This window comes from Puntigrus tetrazona, unplaced genomic scaffold (genome assembly GCF_018831695.1).
Source record: "Puntigrus tetrazona isolate hp1 unplaced genomic scaffold, ASM1883169v1 S000000006, whole genome shotgun sequence".
NCBI lineage: Eukaryota > Metazoa > Chordata > Actinopteri > Cypriniformes > Cyprinidae > Puntigrus > Puntigrus tetrazona.
This window is the reverse complement of record NW_025047686.1, coordinates 565,601-585,166: the sequence shown is the minus strand read 5'-3', so window position 1 is coordinate 585,166 and position 19,566 is coordinate 565,601. Positions and strand designations below refer to the sequence as shown.

Genomic DNA, 19,566 nt, shown 5'->3' with positions numbered 1-19,566 from the left:
AAGTCTGCTTTATGAAGCTTCAAAACATGATTCTTCTAATCAGTTTCTAATCAGTGGTTTGAAGCTTGTTTCAAACCTGTGTGTCAAATCACATGATTTTTTAATACCTGACATTGTCATAACGGACAGAATTCCCAAACTTTTGTATTAGTCAAAACCTGTGCATGCTGGTGACCCTTTTCATATTATATGTATAATTACTTTATTGCTGCTTTTTCCAAAATTCTACGTTTATGTAAATTGGTAAGAATTTTGGTTTCCAATCAAATATACATATTTGATAAAAAAACCCACTGACAATGTAATTTGCCTCTAAGAACAATCTATGGTGTTATAAAATATAATCTAGCATAATACAGCCTACTTAGATTGCACTGATCAGAACTTATACATCTGTAATATAGTTTGTGTAGCCTATTATACACAAAATACATAATTCAAATGTATCGTAATGTTCCTAAACTGCCAAACCCTGCCTGAAAAAAAACAAACAAGAAAAATGACAGAACACTGATATTTAATGATATTTTATTACTTGCAGCCTAAATAACATGACAAATTGCGTTTTTTGTGAAATCATTTTTGCAGTGCCATTGCTTTGTGTAAGCTGTCATGTTTGAGTTTTCCTGCACACACACACACACACACACACACACACACACACACACACACATTTTTACCAGAAGTCGCAGAAGTTCGATCCCTTTAGAAACAGTAATAATTTCGACAAACAATGGCTTAAAGTGATTCAGAAAGATTCGTTCATGTCAAATCCACCTGTACGGAGAAGTTTCAGCTCAGAGCTGGGTTTCTCTCTGGGGAAGTGAAAACCGGAGTGGATCCGCGGCGGCGTGATCACAGAGTCGAAGAATCCGATCCACTTACATACAGAGCTCCACTCCCGGCTTCGGTGTGCGTTGTTGGTAACTACTTTGACGCTTTGGCTTCTTGTGGAACTATTTTCGTTTCCCCAGAAGAAATAGTCGAACTAACTTTCCAATTCCGCCTGCGCGATAATTGTGGCTACAGTAAGGTACATTAAATAAATACTCCATCTTGCCATGATTCACAAGGTGGTGTCGGAGTCCCTCCCTCTGCTCTCAGATGACTGCAGCAGCAGACAGCAGTGCTCTCTCTCTCTCTCTCTCTCTCTCTGACCGACAGCAGCAGAAGCATGGCGGCGATGGAGACACGGGAGTGCGAGACGGAAGGCTGCCGCAGCGAAGCTAAGCTCCAGTGTCCCACCTGCATCAAACTCGGAATTCAAGGCTCATACTTTTGCTCTCAGGTGAAGCTCTGACACTTCGCTTCAATAAACAAACGAGGCTCTCGGGTTTTGTCGCTCATGTCACGCTGCCGGCCTACGGGACTGAGCTCAGCGTTAGCTAGCTAGCTGCCTCACGTTACAAACAGGCACTTTAAACCTTACTCTGAGCTTTGACGTTTACGTCAAAGTTTTGTGCGTGATGATTTTTCTGGATGGCAGATGTTTCACCTAAACACGGGAGCGCAAATGTAATTTGCGAGCTGTTTCTTCGTTCAGCGTGATTTAAATGACTTCAGCTCAACGTGGCTCGCGCGCTCAGTTGTCAAATCATCACATCAAACCTTTAGTTAATTTATTTTCTATAGATTTAGGACAAAGGGATGCATACGTGATCGGTGCATCCTGTAAGAAAATGCAGCTCTAACCCTACCTCTTTTCATTCTCGTATGATTTTGCTGGTCACTCCTAGCCTGGGCTGTGTTTCAAACCCCAGTTAACTGCCTATCAAGACCGCATTGTAGGCATCTTAAGTGTTTTGTGAGTTACTTGCCCATGATGGTCAGAGATGCCGTCTAGGTTGGCAGCTCACTGGGTTTTGAGGCAAAAATTAGAAGTGCCCAGAAAATCGAAAACGTCTACATAGACAGCGTTTTTGACCATTATGTTTTATTAGACATTTTGCTCAAAAATGCTGTCTTGGTAGACAGTTCATTACGTTTTGAGACACCTCCCTGGACTCAAGCACCTGTTGCAGGGCAGATCTGCTGTTTTGCTTGCCGGGTAGATAGGCTGATATGATGACAGGGTGCTGCCAAGCCCAATATATCTGATTTGACATTTCCACCGATTCCTTTTGATTCAGACTTTCGCCCTAATTAGACGAGCCACTGTAACTCCCATGTAATTCTAAACCAGTATGAATGTCTGTCTTCCGCTGAACACTTAAATTTGTAAGTCAGTTGTGTCTGGTGCAGCTCAGCCCCTGACATTCTTGAGAATATCCTGTTTCATCCTCCACAGATGAAAGTAAGCTATATATGCACATTTTTAAATTTGGGCGAGCTATCTGTGCGATACCATAAAATGTCAAGTTTATGTACTTTCTGTTTCAATAGGAAGTTGGAAGTGGACATATCAAAAGTTTTCTGTCTTTTTGTGTAAAATATCCAATAACCGTTTAGTTTAGTTCACTTGTTTCTCACTTACTGTTAAGTAGAGGTTTTTTTTTTTGCATTTATTTCAAGATCACCTCTTGTAATCAAAATATTTTATCTGTTTCTTGGAAAAGAGTTTTATATTTTAAATGAAATATTAGTAGATGCTAAAACGTACGAATTTACACATTTATTGGTCTCTTATTGTTAGTCACCAAGGCTACATGTATTTGATCAAAAATAGAATAAACACACTAATATAATGAAGTGTTATTATAATTAAAAAGAACGCTTTTCTCTTTTATTATGTTCAAATAGCATTTATTCCTGTAATGGCAAAGCTACATTTTCAGTAGTTGTTACTTCAGTGTCGCGTGATCACTCATTATAATATGCCGATCTGCTCAAAAACATTTACTATTATCAGTGTTGAAATGGTTGTGCTGCTTAATATTTTGCGAGAGAAACTCATGCTTTCAGGTTTCTGTATTAAAAGTTCAAAAGAACAGTGTTTATTTGAAATAGAAATCTTTCTAACATTATTAATGTAATTATTGCCTGTTGTTTTACAGCTGTTGACTTTAGTTTTACAGTAGTGTAATTTTGTACACTAACAGACATTACGTTTTATGGGCTCTTTAAGAAGTGAGTAATAACTGCAGTTCTGTATGTTTTCAGGAATGTTTCAAAGGCAGCTGGGCCACCCATAAACTGCTCCACAAAAAAGCAAGTATGTAGTGTGTTTTCTCTTTGTAAAGGTTCAGCGTGTATGTGGATTACAAATCACGCCTTGCATGATGCCATCGTTAATATCTGGCTTTTCATTTGCAGAGGAGGACAAAATAAAAGATGATGGAAAGAACTGTGTGGAGAAAGAAATCAACACAGACCCTTGGCCCGGGTACAGATACACTGGTAAACTGCGACCCCACTATCCCCTGGTAAGGGCGCACGATCAATGACAGCATGATAATTACAGCGCACGTGCGTTAAGTACATGACAAAACAAATGTATGCATTCAAACGTCCAGTTTCGACTCTTTTAGACTCCCATGCGGCTTGTTTCTAGCAACATCCAGAGACCAGACTATGCAGATCATCCTTTGGGTAAGATCGCGAATCCCTTCACACGTAATTTAGACCTCGTTCTGTAAATGATGCACTGCAAGACTCGGGTCAACCTCTGTCATCTGGACTAGCTTTCTCGCTCCGTGCCCTTTAGCCGAGTCATTGCACTTTTCTAACAGACTGCCCTGTTCATTATTAGGCCTGTGAAGTTTAAACTTTTGACCCTTGAACGGCCCACTGACATACAAGCTTTGAAACTAATGGCCTCCATCTAATCAGCTGAAGTGCCGTTCGATTTTGTGGACGAGCGTTTGCTGCAGAAGCACACTTTGGACCAGATTAACCACAGTTTATGTAAATGTGCATCTAGATGTAACCTCTGTTTACAGTTACAGTTTTTGTTTGGTATCTTGTTTGATGAGTATTTATCATCATCATCATTTTTGTATTTTTATGCTCTTATAATCATTTGATTATGAAAAACGCTTTATGGTTTGTTTCATCTTATTTTATTTACTTGGTAGTTAGTTGGATACACATCATTAATAAAAAGTTTCATATGATGTTATATACTGTATGTGGCCCTAGAAAGTGCAAGGACACATGATCCACACCTACTGTATGATTCACGAGTCCTATTTAATCAGCTTCATTTAACTTCAGGAGGTTTGAGAATTTGTTTGTGAATACGTTTTTTTCCCCCTTGTCTGAATCAAGCAAATTAAATATTTAAGTAGTAAAAACAAAAAAACTGTCTTAAATTTAGATTAGATTAAAAAATATTTCTCCCCCATGAGAATTCAGAAGGTATTTCAACCCGTATTCTGTATGTTCTCATTATTAATAATAATAATATAGCTGATCAGTCTTCTAGCTAGTTTAAAATGTTTTTTTTTTTACTTTGCCCGATTGAAACTCGAGAATGATTCTTCTAATTTTATTAGCTTATATTTAACGTAAACTGACTAATAATGGTCACATGATTCCTCAGAAGTGGTGTTATTATGATCAATGTTCAAAACAGTAATGCTTACGTTTTGTGGAAACAGTGATGCAACTTTTTTTTTTATAGATCTTCTCTAACACAAAAAATGTCTTTGTCATTTTACTTTAATTTAATGCATGTTTACTGAATAAAATAATACATTTCTTTCTGACTAGAAACTTTAAACATTAGTGTATGTATATATTTTCAAGACAGATTATCACTAACCTGCTAGTTATTCTGCTAGTGTGTCTGTGAACTGTGAGAAATGTGACGTTCTTAGAGAAGGTAAAATGCATTCATGTCAATACTTTTGGGGCCCTGTAAATGACACTCGTGATGGAAGGATGTTTCACATGATAGTACACATGTCTTTGTATTGAAGAGAGATTGCACACTTTTTTTAGTATAGAAACATCTCTCATGAATCACTGTTTTGTGAATAAATGCTTATTTGTCCTTCATTAATGGATGCTGCAGAGTCTTCCGTAAGTAACCATTATGGTGGTGATTAGTTGCTATTAGGCTCCTGTAGTTACAGCCTTTCATTCCTTTGTTATTAGCTCATCCTTGAGTCTCCAGGCCCCGGCTTTCAAACAGTAGAATAGTGATGAATTGAAAAAGCCTAATGTCTTCAAAAGCATCCAGTGGTTAGGTCAGGAGTGCGTGCTTATCTTTAGGACTTCTTTGTGAGAGCGTGTGTGTGTGTGATGGTCCTGAAGTCACCTTATACACGTTTCCATTTACCTCCGTGTGTGTGTGTGTGTGTGCGTGCGCGTTGGGGGGTGGGCTGCTGCAGTGTGTGTCTGAAGCTCTTCTCTCGCTCCTGCAGCTGCAGAGGTTGGGTTGTTGGCAGGTACGAAGTCCCGCCGCTTCCCATGTGTGTCCGGCCGGTGATGTCCTCTTGTTCTAACAGTATTACAGGGAGCAGTTTGTTCCGCAGTGGGTGTATGAGTGTATTTTTGTGAGCAAGAGTGTGTCTGTGTAGTAGCATGGCTCTGTCTGTTTCTGCATGGCTGATGTCATTAATCAGCTGGGTGATATGACCATCGCTGTATTTGCTGGAAATTCAATGGAGAATGGTTACATTTTTATTTTTATTGATTCAGTTTTTTGCACATCCTGCACTGTCTTTTTGCATTGCTTCGAATTCCTTTGTAGATTTTATTTAAATAAAGCAGTTGTGCAGGTTGATAGCAATGCAAATGTATCCACCTAGGGGCAAATGGTACACTACAGGCTAAAAGTTTGGAATAATTAAGATATTTTGATGTTTTTGAATGTTTAACAAGGCTGCATTTATTTAGTACAGGAAAAAAGAAATATTGTTAAATGTTATATACGTAACTGTTATCTGTTTGAATATATTTTAAAACGGTACTCATTGCTGTGCTGGCAAAGCTGAATTTTCAGCATCATAAGAGATTGAAATTGTATTATAAAATGTAATTCATTCCTGAGCTGAAATTTTAGCTTGATTACTCCAGTCTTCAGTGTCACGTGATCCTTCGGAAATCGTTCTAATAAATCAATGTATTATCAATATTTAAAACAGTTGTGCCACCTTATAATTTAAAGGAAACTGTGACAAATTTAGCAATCCTTGCTAAATAAATGTATTAATTTCTTAAAATTTCAACAGATTTTTCAGTGGTAGTGTATGATGATTTACTCGCCTTAAGCAGCAAAAACGTTTTTCAGTGTTTTCAACATTGATAATAATAAGAAATGTCTCTTAAGATGCAAATCACCATATTATAATGATTTCTGAATTATCATGTGACACTGAAGACTAGAGTATTGATTGCTAAAAATACATCTCCAGAGTAAATTACATATTCTAATATAATTGACGGTAGGTCTCTTATGTCGATGGTGAGTCTTAATTCAATACCATAAAAAAATCTTAATTATCCAAGCCTTTGATCAGTACTGTAAGTTAACTCTTTATCTTCTTTGCCACGTGATATATAGTGTCATATCGCCCAGCCCTAGCAGGAACTGTCCGTGATTACGTCATTGCCAAACTGTCATGTCCCAGACCTCACTGGATCAGCGACCCGTGCGCAATGCGTGTGTGTTTATATCTGTAAGAAGTGGTTGTGTCGTCTTCATTAGTTGACTGGAGACTGTGCTGTTGAGATTCTGTTGTGGTGAAGGTCAGTAGGCAGAGCTAGTCCATATATTTGAGTGATAGTAAGATGCTTTTGTGGGTAGATGGGTATCTGTGTATTTTACTGCTCACCAATTCACCAATTCATCACTGCTTGCAGGAATGTCAGAGTCAGAGCAGACCATGAAAGGGACGTCTCAGATTAAGATCCTCAATGCTGAAGAGATTGAGGGCATGAGAGTTGTCTGCAAGGTAAACCAACATCATACGATACGTATAAACAATAAAAACTGAAATGCGACAATATGAGAACGGATGAATTTTGGTTGTGAAAGCCATTTTCTGCCTCTGTATGAACATTTAGTTCTGCCAGCAGTTTCTAATTTCAGATTTTAGTTAAGAGAACCCCAGATGAATTCACAAAATGTATGGCAGCCTGTCGAGTCTGGCATGAGCACAGGCACACAAGATATTTGAATTGATAAATATAAAGGCAGTGTTTGTTTCCTTCAGCTGGCTCGAGAAGTCCTCGACATTGCTGCCATGATGGTGAAACCTGGAGTGACGACAGAGGAGATTGACCATGCTGTGCATTTGGTAAAAATTCACATTCACACCTTTTTTCTTTTTCTTATCCAAAAGGCAGTAGTCTGATAAGAGCAGGACGTTTTAAATGCATTTTGTCCTAGTGAAATTTAAAATTGTTTTGCATTGACTCCAAGGCCCACTTTGTCCAAATTGTTTTAGTAAATAGGTTACCAGTTTATATCTTTGTTTTAGCATTTTTAAACATTTCAGTTATGTTACTAAATCTAAATAATTTTAAGACATCTTGTGGACCTATGGTTGAGAACCACTGCTTTAAACATCATTCTTCATGCTAGAGTTTCCTTCTGAGAAAAAAAAAAATTATAAAATATATATTTATTTATTTACAGTTGGTTGACAGCTATTTTTGACAGTATCCTTAATCCTTAATGTAAATTCTACATTGTCATTTGAGTAGGGCAGCCTGTATGTTGATGCTAATGCCAAACAATTTATTGATTTTAGGCATGTACAGCGAGGACCTGCTACCCCTCACCTCTGAACTACTACAACTTTCCCAAGTCCTGCTGCACCTCTGTTAATGAAGTCATCTGTCATGGGATTCCTGACCACCGTCCTCTCAGGAGGGGGACATACTGAACAGTATGTATCAACATACATTTGAACATATAGTATATGAATGCATCTTCCTTGCTTTACTTAATGGGAGATCTGATTTTTGCATTCAAGGGCTGTTTTAAAAAAAGTAGAATCAACCTCCCACTAAAATGACATTTTACTTCATATTTAAATTAGCTTATATTTACATTTGGTGCCAAATTTACACTAAACAGACCTTACACTGAAGGCAAAATCCAGAGCCAGATGGTATCTGCAGCTTTTTTTTTCTTTGATTGTGAAAGTCTGTGGAATGGATTTCTGTTAAATGCAGAGAACTTTACTCATAATAGGAGCTAAAAGCATAATCGTATCATTTTGTGTTCGTTTGTGTAAACATACGGAGAAAAAAAAATCTTCAGACTTAAGGTAAATTAATTGGCACATGCTCACTTGGCCAATCATACTTAACTTTTCCTTGCAGTCGACATAACAGTTTACCACAATGGCTACCATGGAGATTTGAACGAAACCTTTTTGTGGGTGAAGTGGATGAGGAGCCAAAAATTGGTTCAGACCACTTATGAATGTCTTATGCAAGCCATCGACTCTGGTGAGTATGAAAGCATATGAAAGCGCAACACTAACAATTTAACAGTCCCTATATACCAGTTTCACATGAATTGGCCAATGTTTGTCTGATATGTTATGACCTTCTCTTGCAACATGTCTGTGTTGTGATCTGAAGAAGCTTGTTTCTGTCTTGTGTCTAGTGAAGCCTGGTATCCGCTATCGTGAGCTGGGAAACATCATCCAGAAACACGCGCAGGCTAACGGTTTCTCTGTGGTACGGAGCTACTGTGGCCACGGATTCACAAACTGTTCCCACACGGCACCAAACGTACCGCACTATGCCAGTGAGTAATGATACAAGCATTGCACACTGTGACGCGATCAAAACTGCGGACCGCTTGAACTATCCTTGTTTTATGTATTTCTACAGAGAATAAAGCAGTAGGAGTGATGAAACCTGGTCATGTCTTTACCATTGAGCCCATGATCTGTGAAGGTAAGAGACAAATCACAATTATATCCTTATCTTTCTTTATGTGCACACTTATTGTTCAGAATTATCTTTTCTTTTAGAAAAAGGATTATAAAAAATAGGGCTGTCAAAGTTAATGCGTTCAAATATGTAATTGGTTTGCTCATAGGGATGCATGATAGATCATTTCAGCATTGATATCGTGATGTACGCATCTGCCATAGTCACATCGCAGGATGTTATATATGCACAGTGTTCCTGTTTATCATGCGCGCAAACTGCTCAATCTGACAGTTGCACAATTTGCAACACTTGTTTTATTCTTGTAGGAGATACCGTTATGACTGTAAAAATCTGAGATGCGATGTGTTTAATTATTGTAATCAGTTGCTTATTTAAGAGTGTTTGCTCTGTGCAGGTGGCTGGCAGGATGAGACATGGCCAGATGGTTGGACTGCAGTCACTCGTGATGGTAAACGCTCAGCCCAGTTTGAGCACACACTTCTCGTGACAGAGACAGGCTGCGAAATCCTCACGCGTCGCCTGGAGGATAATGGCCGTGCTCACTTCCTGTCCCAAATGTAGAACGGTGGGGTCATATCAGCCCTATTCTGCAGTGGAGGATACAACAGCTCCGCCCCATATCACCAATCAGCCAATCACACAGTGGTTCTCTGTTGGGCAGGAGATGATTGGCCACGTGGCCGTGACAGTGGATTTGGGCAAGAGATGGAGATTTGTTAACTTCTGAATGTGTCACCTGACAGTCACATTAATCAGCTTGGATCTGAGTAAATTCAAAGGCGCTGGCCTTTAACCTGGTTACAGTGCCGCCACACTCTGTCTTAACGGCAGAGGTGTCTGTGTGAGTGGTTTTGCGTGTGCGCACCTGTGTGTTTGAGAGAGCGTCGGCTGTGTGAGGTCTGCTGTCTTGGTCTGCTTCAGTGCGTTTGTATGCCTGGCTCGTTGCAGTGTACCATGTTTGTTTTGTTGGGGTTCGAGATGCAACGAGTGTATGTGATGAAACACTGGAGTCTCTCCAAATCTTATCAAATCATAATTGATATATAAAAACTCTTTACAGCTGAAAGAGTGCCTCGTAACGTTATTGAACATTGTACAAATGTTTTTCATTAACTTCTACCAGTGTTCAAAAGGTCCAGTTAAATCGATCTTACTTGAGTGACCGTGTTTATGAACATCTATGAGACATTAGGTTAAGTACAATGGTTTAATTATGTTTCACCTGTTTGATGGCCTTTCTGAAATGTCTTTTTACTGCAGTCATCCTCAGTCAATGAAAAGATTTTTGTTTGTCTTTGGTGGTTTAATGCCACTTAAAGAGCAATGTGAAAGTCTGAAAAGCAGTTGCAGGCCTCTTTGTCTGTTTGACGCATCTCTTGAAATCAGTGTTTCAGTATTCAAGCTGAATTAAAGTATATTTTCTCCTTTATTTTCAGTTTTTGTGTGTGTGCGCGTGTGCAACAAATCCCAAACATCTGTCAGCCATTACACAGAGGAATGAAATTTCAAAAAATTGCTTTTTGAAAGCAGCTGATCATCCAAGAGAATCATCTGTATTTAGTTATTGTCTCTTTTTGGTAAAACAATCAAATTTTTAGCCAGGCAGAAAATTAATTCCAGTGCTTTAGTTCTTGAAACAGTTACAGTACTTTAGACTAGTATTGAGTGTATATTAAGATTGTCTTAAACTCTGGTGTAGAAGTTGAGTGGAGATGACTTGATTCTCATTTGCATATAGTGATGATGCACCGAATGCTGTAAGATAGGGAAAAAAAGTTGTAACTTTTTTCCTTGTATGATTAACCTGAAATAGAAAAAAGGTGAAAAATGTACCATTGTCCAGTTTTCATGAGGTTGACGGCATCATTGATCTGCTCCAGATCCATTTTGTGGGTTATGAACTCGTCAAGCATTATTTTGCCAGTCATGTATTCATTAACCAGTTTTGGAAGCGAATCCTTGATCTTAAAACCTTTCTCCACATAAAGAACAATTAATACTTGCACAGACATGTACTCTAAAAACCATAGAAAGCATTAACTGACAGCTGCTTTACCTCCAAATAGGGTTCCCTTCCAGGTTTTGCCATTTATAAGTTGACTCGGTTGTGCAGAAAAGTCTACATCAGTATAGCCAACCAAAACACTCACACCCCATCCTTTAATACATGACTCCAGTGCAGCTCTCTGAGATCAAAACACATTAAACTCACACACAGAAGAATTACAAGTACTGAGAGCTTTTAAACAAGTAAGTAAATACATGCACTCTCTTACCGTTACTTCAGCGTTGCCCACACACTCGAGTGAGAAATCCACTCCTCCATTGGTAAGTTCTGCCAGCACTTCAGAGATGGGTTTATTATATGCCTTCGGGTTCAGAAAATCAGTGGCACCAAAGACCTTTGCCTTCTCAAACTTCTTCTCATTAATGTCCACAGCAAAGATACGGGAGGCTCCGGCGTTTTTACAGCCCATGACTGCAGCCAGTCCTACTGCCCCCAGTCCAAACACTGCACACACTGAGCCTGGTGTGACCTTCACACAAACACAAATCAATTGGTAAAGCATCTTACTGTTCAAGCTACAACTATCTGAACACTTAGTTACAAACTGAAGTCCAAACTCAGACTATTTAAAATTTATTCATTTCCTTTAATAAGTGACATCTGCACTTCTCCATTAAAAAAAATCATATACTTTTCGAAACTTTGCATACAGTACCAATCTCGGCCACCAGATGACAATATTAGTTTATCAAAATATAAAGAGTGAATTATTACAAGGGTTTGATAATATTTAGTAACCAGACTATATTGGTTATTGTTGACAAAATAATTTATTTTTTGTAATGTAACAGAAAAATTACATCAGAATGGCATTTCAGAATCTTATGACGTTTTTTTTTTTTTTTTTTTTTTTTTTTTTTAATTAAATTTTTACATTATATTTATAGCTTTTGCATACTATTTAATATTAGTCTAGTTACTTTTTAGTTTGCATTACTATTCCCAGGTAAAAAACAAGTACACTTCCATAATGTAATTAAAGTGCTCTATTTTTGCGCACTAATTTTGTACTTAACATACTAAAAATTATTCTTTAATACTTCGTAAAATAAACTTAAGATCATCTAAGTGTACTCAGCTGTGCTATTTTGAGACGCCATGAATATGAACTAAAATGCACTTTTAACACTCAAGTGTGCTACAAGTGGTAGCTAAATATGTTTTTAAAAACAATGTTAAATGTGTATTTTAGTTCATATTCATGGTGTGAAGTGTTTTGTGGGTTTACTAGTATTTAGGAAGTAGTCATACTTAGGTGTGGTCTATCTTTTAATCATTTCACAGTTCTCCTTCTATCATTCATTCAGTATCTTACTATTGGGATCACCTCAAGAATTACAGATTACGGAAGCACCAATAACACCACGTCTGCCATCTGTGGCAAACCAATCACTGCAGCGATCAGGGAGTCCTGCCTCTCTGTATTTAAATCACAGCTACCTGCTGTTTTGTCATTCTCGCTGTCTTCCCTGTGAAGATTTTGGAAGTTGGCTCAACAAACTTTTAAGAGCGTTTAAATATGAAGCAGCAAGGTGACATCCCGAACACAATACATTCACAACGCTGCACAATCTCACTTAAAGTGAGATACTAACATGTCAAGTTTTCGAAGAGCTGAGGAGCCCTGGAGGAAAAAGTCATCATCCCCATCCCGGTGCTTGTGGAATGTGGATATCGGGTGAAGGTTTCACACAGCTTCTGCATTTCCTGTTTGGGCATTAAACAGGTTTAGGGAGCTGTGTCCAACCTCGAAAGATGTCCTCACTGCATGAAGTTCTCAACTAAATCCAGAGAGAGGAGACTCTGCGTGGCAGTAGCTGGGAAGTTGGACCCATGCCTCTCTGCTCAACTCATAAAAGGACAGATGGATTGTCTCCAAGTTGTCAGCTCATGGGGGGAGATGGTGGAACTTAAGTATTGTCGACCATCCTCAAGGATGAAAATGATGACGCTATTCTTCCTCCCAAATCAATCATGCCCGCTGAGTGCACAGGATGAGAGGCTAAATCTAAATGTAGCTGGGTTACCTCTGAAAGTGAGATAGACAATTCAGAATGTGAGGGCTGCCTTGACATGTTCTTTATATAATCTCAAATGAAGGGTGTTTGAGGGATGATGCACAAATAGAAACATCGCTCCTTTCTTGTGTTCAGTTTCAGATATGCTGTGCTTCATTTAGGACCTCCTGGATAATGGCAAAGCCTTTTCTACAGTTAAGGTTTATCTGTCCTCTATCTGTACAATAACAATAACAATAACAATATTGTGTTATGGGGCCAATCGTGGCCTAATGGAGACAGAGTCAAACTTTGAAGGCTGCAGGATCGAGCCTCAAGTCCGACAAAAATTGTTGGTGAGGGGAGTGAATAACCAGAGGCCCTTGAGCAAGGCACTGAACCCCCAGCTGCCCAGCAGAACTGGCTGCCCACTGCTCCAGGTGTGTGTGTGTGTGTGTGTGTACACTACTGTGTGTGCACTTGGATAAGTTAAATGCTGTGCTGAATTTCCAAGTATGGATCACCATACTTGGCCATGTTGCTTCACTTTCACTTCTAATGCGTATAGGATTATGAGCACGCTCTGCCAGTGGTATGACTACATCCTGGGCTCTGTTTAGAGATATTTCTGTTCAAAAAATTAGCGTGGATGCCAACTGGTCTTCTCCACACACATATTGTCATTTCTGTAGACTGGATGTGACCGAACCCTCTCTGGCCCACTCAGTCCTGGGAGTAAGTAGTCAGGGTGAATAATGCAATTTATTAAGGGTGAATTCCTCATATTACTTTCAACTTCATTAGAAGTTATGATTCAGATAATAACCTACTCGTAATTTAGTCTGCTTTATCAGCATATCAGCAATATGTGAGTTGTCTGTGTCACTTAGTGAGATACTGAATGAATGTTAGAAAGAGAACATTAGATTACTGGCATAGTGCCAGTTCTCTGATAACATGAAGTGAGGTATCTCACAAACATTGTCCTCCTTGCCTTTACTGCATGGAGAAGAGATATCCGGAGAGGGATGAAATGGTAGGTATCCGCAGTGTATATACCTACCTCCCTGATCGCTGCAGCGATTGGTCTGCCGTAGTTGGCAGACGTGTTGTTATCATTGCTTCCCTGATTGGTCACATCTGAGATGTCAGTAACCTAATGATCTGAATTTATTAATTTACTCCTTTATTCATTAATGAACAGATCTCTAATATGTATTTCTCAGACACTTGTTTAAAAATGTTTTCATTGACAGAGCAAAAATACGCCAAGTAAGTGTCCATGCTTCTTGATCATCTATACACACCCCAGCTGTGTTGACAGCAGCTCCATAACCGGTGGAGACGCCGCAGCCGAGCAGACACACTCTGTCGAGTGGGGCATCATCATGGATCTTGACCAAATAAATCTGGTTGATGACGATGTACTCAGAAAAGGTACCGGTGCTTGCGAACTGCAGAATAGGCCGGCCACGGCAAGTGAAACGTGTTGTGGGATACGACATCAAATCAACATGATCATTTTGCCTGACAAAAAAAAAAAAAAAAAAAAAGATTTAAGAATAATAAGAAACAAATAAAAAACATAATGAAAAATCTGGAAAAACTGTGTTGTTTGTATTTCTAACCAGTTGCGCTCACAAAAGTTTGTTTTTGGACTCTTGCAGAACCTGCATTCTCCACATTGAGCAACCGAGACTGGGATAACCTTATCACCTGTTCACCACAATACACAGATGGTTTTTTGATGTTGTTATTACACCAGCATATTTACACTAAGAGTTATAGGGAACAAAAAAAAAATCATTTACTTATCCTTACATTGTTCCTAGGCTTATGGAATACATAATTTATTTTTATTTTTATTTTTTTGTTTATTATTTTGTTTGTTTGTTTTTAAATTTTTTATTTAGCTTTAATTCAGTTTTAGTTTTAGTAGTTGCAGTACTTTTTTTCAGCTTGTCGCCAAGGCAAGATTGTTTTTTTTTTGTTTTTTTTTTATTTATGTTTTTAACTAATATAATATAATTTACTTCTGCCTCAATTCATTTTGTGACTTAAAATAAGTTGATTCATTTACAAAAAAAACAAAACAACTTTGGTCTGTATTTTACTCAGAGTTGTCAATTGTCTTTAGAAAATGTCATATTATGGATGCATATACCTTTATGTCATGTGTGTGTGTTTTAAGTTGTATGTAAAACAGCCAGTATAAGTACATAGTTTCTGTCCACGGAAGTGAGTCATACAGGTTAGGAATAAACATGGGGTAAATAAATGATTACCTTTATTTTTGCTGAGCTATACTTTTTTAAGTAGAAATAAAGACATTTTAGTTTGTGACCTGGTTTGAACTCAGTGACTCCAGGTCCCACACTCTCCACCACACCAGCTCCCTCATGTCCCAGGACAGTGGGAAAACCTTTCTTGTTCTTCCCTTCAAACAGGTGGTAAAGGTCGGTGTGGCACAGACTTGAAGCTACAATCTATGTGATTGGGAAAATCCTTATTTATCAAAACAAGTTAATGGTGTTGCATGCTTTAACAACTGATTTAGTTCTTTGGATTTATGACAACTTTCATGGGACATTTCCAACCTTAATTCGTATTTCTCCTTCCTGAGGTGGGCCGACTTCTATTTCCTCTATTACCAGAGGTGCATTGGGTTCCCAGGCAACAGCCGCCCGGCATTTAATCACCTTTAGCACATAAAAGAACTTGGTGTATAATGTTTGATAGATGTTAAATGGTTAACTACAGACATAAATGCTGCGTTTGAGTGGTTCCATGATCTCTGCTCTTAGATCAAGGATCAAATCTGTGATTTCATCATCACTAAAGATAAATTTCTAACTCAGTGAAACTGTACATGTAGTATCAATTTGATGATAAACTAGGAAAAAATCGCCTTATTTTCAAGAAATTAATTATGCACAAATGTCACTTTGCACTTTTACATGTGGCATCCAAACCTTTTCATGTAGTCTTTATATATTATTTAGTATTTATATGAATAGTCATTCTTGATATATTGCATTATAGTTAGTAAAGAAGTTCAATCAATTGTGCATCACAATAATAACATGTGCATGTAATGCAAGACATTGACATTGACCATTGATCTTATTAATTTAGCAGTAGGCTTAAGTTGATTAGCCATAATAAAAGACGCATGCAAATTGTTTTCTTATGCGATAGGTCAATGTAAATGAATATATGTGATTAGAGAAATGTTAAAAACTCAAATAATCTATTTTGCATTAGGCCTACTGTCACGTTCTCCGGACTTTGTTTATGTTTTCGCGTCTCGTGCCATGTGCTCCCTGTGCCCTGCCTTCCTCAATGTTAATTATATCATTGTCATCAGCTGTGTCGTGTTAAGTTAGTTAATTTCCCTGTGTACTTAAGTCCTGTGTTTTCAGTTCCGTGTGTCCGATCTCGTCCGTATGTGCGTGTGATTATGTCCTGTCATTCTGCCCGTCTGCCTGCCTGTATATTGTTTATTTCATCCCGAGTGGATTAAAGCCTTTTTGTTTTCGTTCAATCTCGTTGTTTGCTAGCCTGCCTATCACACGCGTGACAGAAGATCGGACCGTACAAAAGTACAGTTTTAGCGGCGATTATTTCTTTTATTTTGTGGTCATGTATTCCCCGTACAACGACCCCAACTTCCTCATCCTCCTGCTGGAGCAGGAGGATCGCTCTCTCGAGGGTTATACGAAGGACTTCCTCGCCCTCGCGAACGACTCGCGCTACCCGGACAGCTTCCTCTGCTCGATCCACTGCCGAGGATTAAACACCACCACACGAGCGAAGCTGTCCGGAGACGGCCCTCGAGAGAGCGTCGCCGCTTACATCGAGTGGGTGCTGGTGTCCTGCAATTCACCAATGACTGTTGCGCTGGAGGACACCGACACCAGCCCCACTCAGGATCCAGAGCCCAGCTCATCCCTTCACCGTGTGGTCGAGCCCCAGCCTGAGCCCACCGCTGACACGGGGGCGGAGTCGAGCGTGTCCACGGACCCATCGCCAGAGAGAGCGACCGAGCCGTGGAGCGTAACAGGACCCGAGCCGAATACGTCAGACCAGGTGCGCGAGCCAGCAACAGAGCTCACCACGGTGGAGCGAGCCGACTGCAACAAGAGCGCGGAGTGGAGCTCCGCCCAGTGCACATCGGCTGAGGGTGAGCTGATTCCCCACCTAGGGCTGCTGGATCCCCAAAAACTCCCTCCATTGCCCGCGCCACGTGCGCTCCGTCCCGTGCCCGCGCCTCGTGCGCTCCGTCCCGTGCCCGCGCCTCGTGCGCTCCGTCCCGTGCCCGCGCCACGCGGCGCTCCTCCGTGCCCGCGCCACGCGCTCCTCCCGTGCCCGCGCCACGTGCGCTCCTCCCCGTGCCCGCGCCTCGCAGGCGCTCCCTCCAGTGCCCGCGCCTCGTGCGCTCCTGTTTTCTCCTCCTCCCACCCTTGTCACACAACGACGATGGATCCCAGCAGCCCCTGCGCTCACCCTCAGCTCTCCAACTGGAGCTCGCCACGGTCTGCCGGTCTCCGTCGCCGTTGAGGGTGAAGGATCCTCGCCTCGCCGTCCTGCCTCCGAGACCCAGACTCCTCCTCGGCTCGTAGACCCGTCGGCTCCCCCTGGGCTCCTAGCTCCCTCCTCTCCACCGCGGGTCCGTCAGTCCACCAGCTCCACCAGGCTCCATCGTCCCCCGGCCCGCCTTGGTCTGTCGTCGACCATCCGTCGCCTCGGGATTCCTCTCCTCCGGCTTCACCTCGTCCCTCCATCCCACCGGCTCTGTCAGGCTCCTCCTTCCTCCGGCTTCACCTCAGTCCTCAGTCGCTCTGGCTCCGCCGCGTCCTTCCCGTCCCCCGTCTCCGTGTCAGTCGCCGAAGCCTGCGGCGTCGCCTCGGACCTCCAGCGCCTCGACGTCACCCTGGCTCTTCGGCTCTCCGTCTCTGCCTCAGTCTCCTCCGCCAACTGCTCCACGCCGCCGGTCGGCCCCATGGAGTCGATGGTCACTCCTCCTCCATGGCTCCTCCTCCGTCGACTCCGTGGACCACCATAGCTGGGCTCTGGATCTCTCCTGCCCGGACTCCTCCTTTCTTCTCCCTGGCTCCTCCCTCCGTCTGTTCCTCCCTGGACTGTCTGTTTACCCCCTCCTGGGGGCCGTCCTCCACCAGAACCTCCTCCCAAGATCCTGTACCTCCAGTTCCCAGACATTTTGTTTTTGTTGTTCCTCTTTAGGTGCGAGGACGCACCTTCCGGGAGGGGGGTGTAATGTCACGTTCTCCGGACTTTGTTTATGTTTCGTCTCTCGTGCCATGTGCTCCCTGTGCCCTGCCTTCCCTCAATGTTAATTATATCATTGTCATCAGCTGTGTCGTGTTAAGTTAGTTAATTTCCCTGTGTACTTAAGTCCTGTGTTTTCAGTTCCGTGTGTCCGATCTCGTCCGTATGTGCGTGTGATTATGTCCTGTCATTCTGCCCGTCTGCCTGCCTGTATATTGTTTATTTCATCCCGAGTGGATTAAAGCCTTTTTGTTTTCGTTCAATCTCGTTGTTTGCTAGCCTGCCTATCACACGCGTGACACCTACGTTGATTAGTTGTAATAAAAATAAACTTTACTGTAGACACTTTACCTTGTAATCAGTTTCCTTATGCAATCAATAGGTCATTGTAAATTAATGTATATGGGATTGAAGTCGTATTAAAAATGCATTAACTGCTCTGCAGCACAAATGAAAAGAGACCAAAAGACAAGTTTACGAACCTTCCCTGCAGTGGCCATTTCTCGATGTAGTCGTTTTGCAGAGACGATTGAAAAGGAACACAGAGATTATCTCTTATACTGTTTTTTTTATAGATGAAGCAATCTCTCTTTCTCTCTCTCTTTCTCTCTTTCTCTCTCTCACACACACACACACACACACACACACACACACTGATCTAACTGACATAACTGTTATTATTTATTAAAGCAGGGCCCGTATTCACAAAACATCTTAAGGCTAAACATAGCTCCTTGCTGATTTAAGAGAAAATCTGAGAAAAAGTGGGTGTGTCAGTCCTAAATTTAGGACTCCTAAATTTTTGTTGTAAGAGTATTTCACAAAGCGATTTAGCGTTAAACTCACTAAGACCAACTCACATCTATCCTAAAATGGCCGTTGCCAGTAATCTGCTTTGTGAATATAAACATTTTAGAAACATTTGACAATATTGAGCTTTTATAAAGGCTTTTTATGTATTTAAGGTCTATGACAGGTGGGACCCGAGAGAGAGGGCTAGTATTTGCCTTCTTAAACATGACATGAATGTACCATAATTCAAAGCAAATCTTCACTTGAGTGATCCTTGTCCCCTGTTAGGTGACAAGTTAGGTCAAAGTTTGTTCTTTGATTTATGATCACTGATACATTTAGTTTGTTAACTTTTAATATTATGGTCACACGGTTAATGTTAAGAAAAAATACTTGAAAAATACTCGACTCACTGCTTTACCTTACCCTCTTCTCAATGACAAAATGCAGACGGAATCATGGAATCCATTCAAAAAAACAAAATTCACTGTTCATTTTTAATGAACTAATCAAAAGTGGATTGTTATGAGTATTTAGGAAACATTAGGTTAAGTACAATGGTTTAATTGTGTTTCACCTGTTTCTAAAATGTCTTTTTACCACAGTCTTCCTTAGTAA

At 40.5% G+C, this 19,566-nt stretch overlaps 1 protein-coding gene, 1 long non-coding RNA gene and 1 pseudogene across 2 annotated transcripts; 2 read left to right on the top strand and 1 right to left on the bottom strand.

The window, feature by feature from the left end:
• The first annotated feature begins 1,131 nt into the window (after window positions 1-1,131).
• LOC122332200 lies at window positions 1,132-10,231 on the top strand (annotated as a pseudogene).
• Window positions 10,232-10,300: 69 nt separating this feature from the next.
• On the bottom strand, window positions 10,301-18,708 carry LOC122332204 (alcohol dehydrogenase 1-like). Its single transcript, XM_043229495.1, has 9 exons — window positions 18,639-18,708; window positions 15,465-15,566; window positions 15,212-15,353; window positions 14,496-14,583; window positions 14,175-14,394; window positions 11,079-11,339; window positions 10,859-10,988; window positions 10,636-10,774; window positions 10,301-10,557 (listed from the first exon to the last, which is right to left on the bottom strand). The coding sequence occupies exons 1-9, from the start codon at window positions 18,654-18,656 to the stop codon at window positions 10,527-10,529; spliced, it is 1,131 nt and encodes a 376-aa protein (XP_043085430.1). The 5' UTR covers window positions 18,657-18,708; the 3' UTR covers window positions 10,301-10,526.
• Window positions 12,048-14,676, top strand: LOC122332205. Its single transcript, XR_006248462.1, has 3 exons — window positions 12,048-13,307; window positions 14,124-14,304; window positions 14,535-14,676. It is a non-coding gene; the product is annotated as an uncharacterized LOC122332205 (long non-coding RNA).
• Window positions 18,709-19,566: the final 858 nt, after the last annotated feature.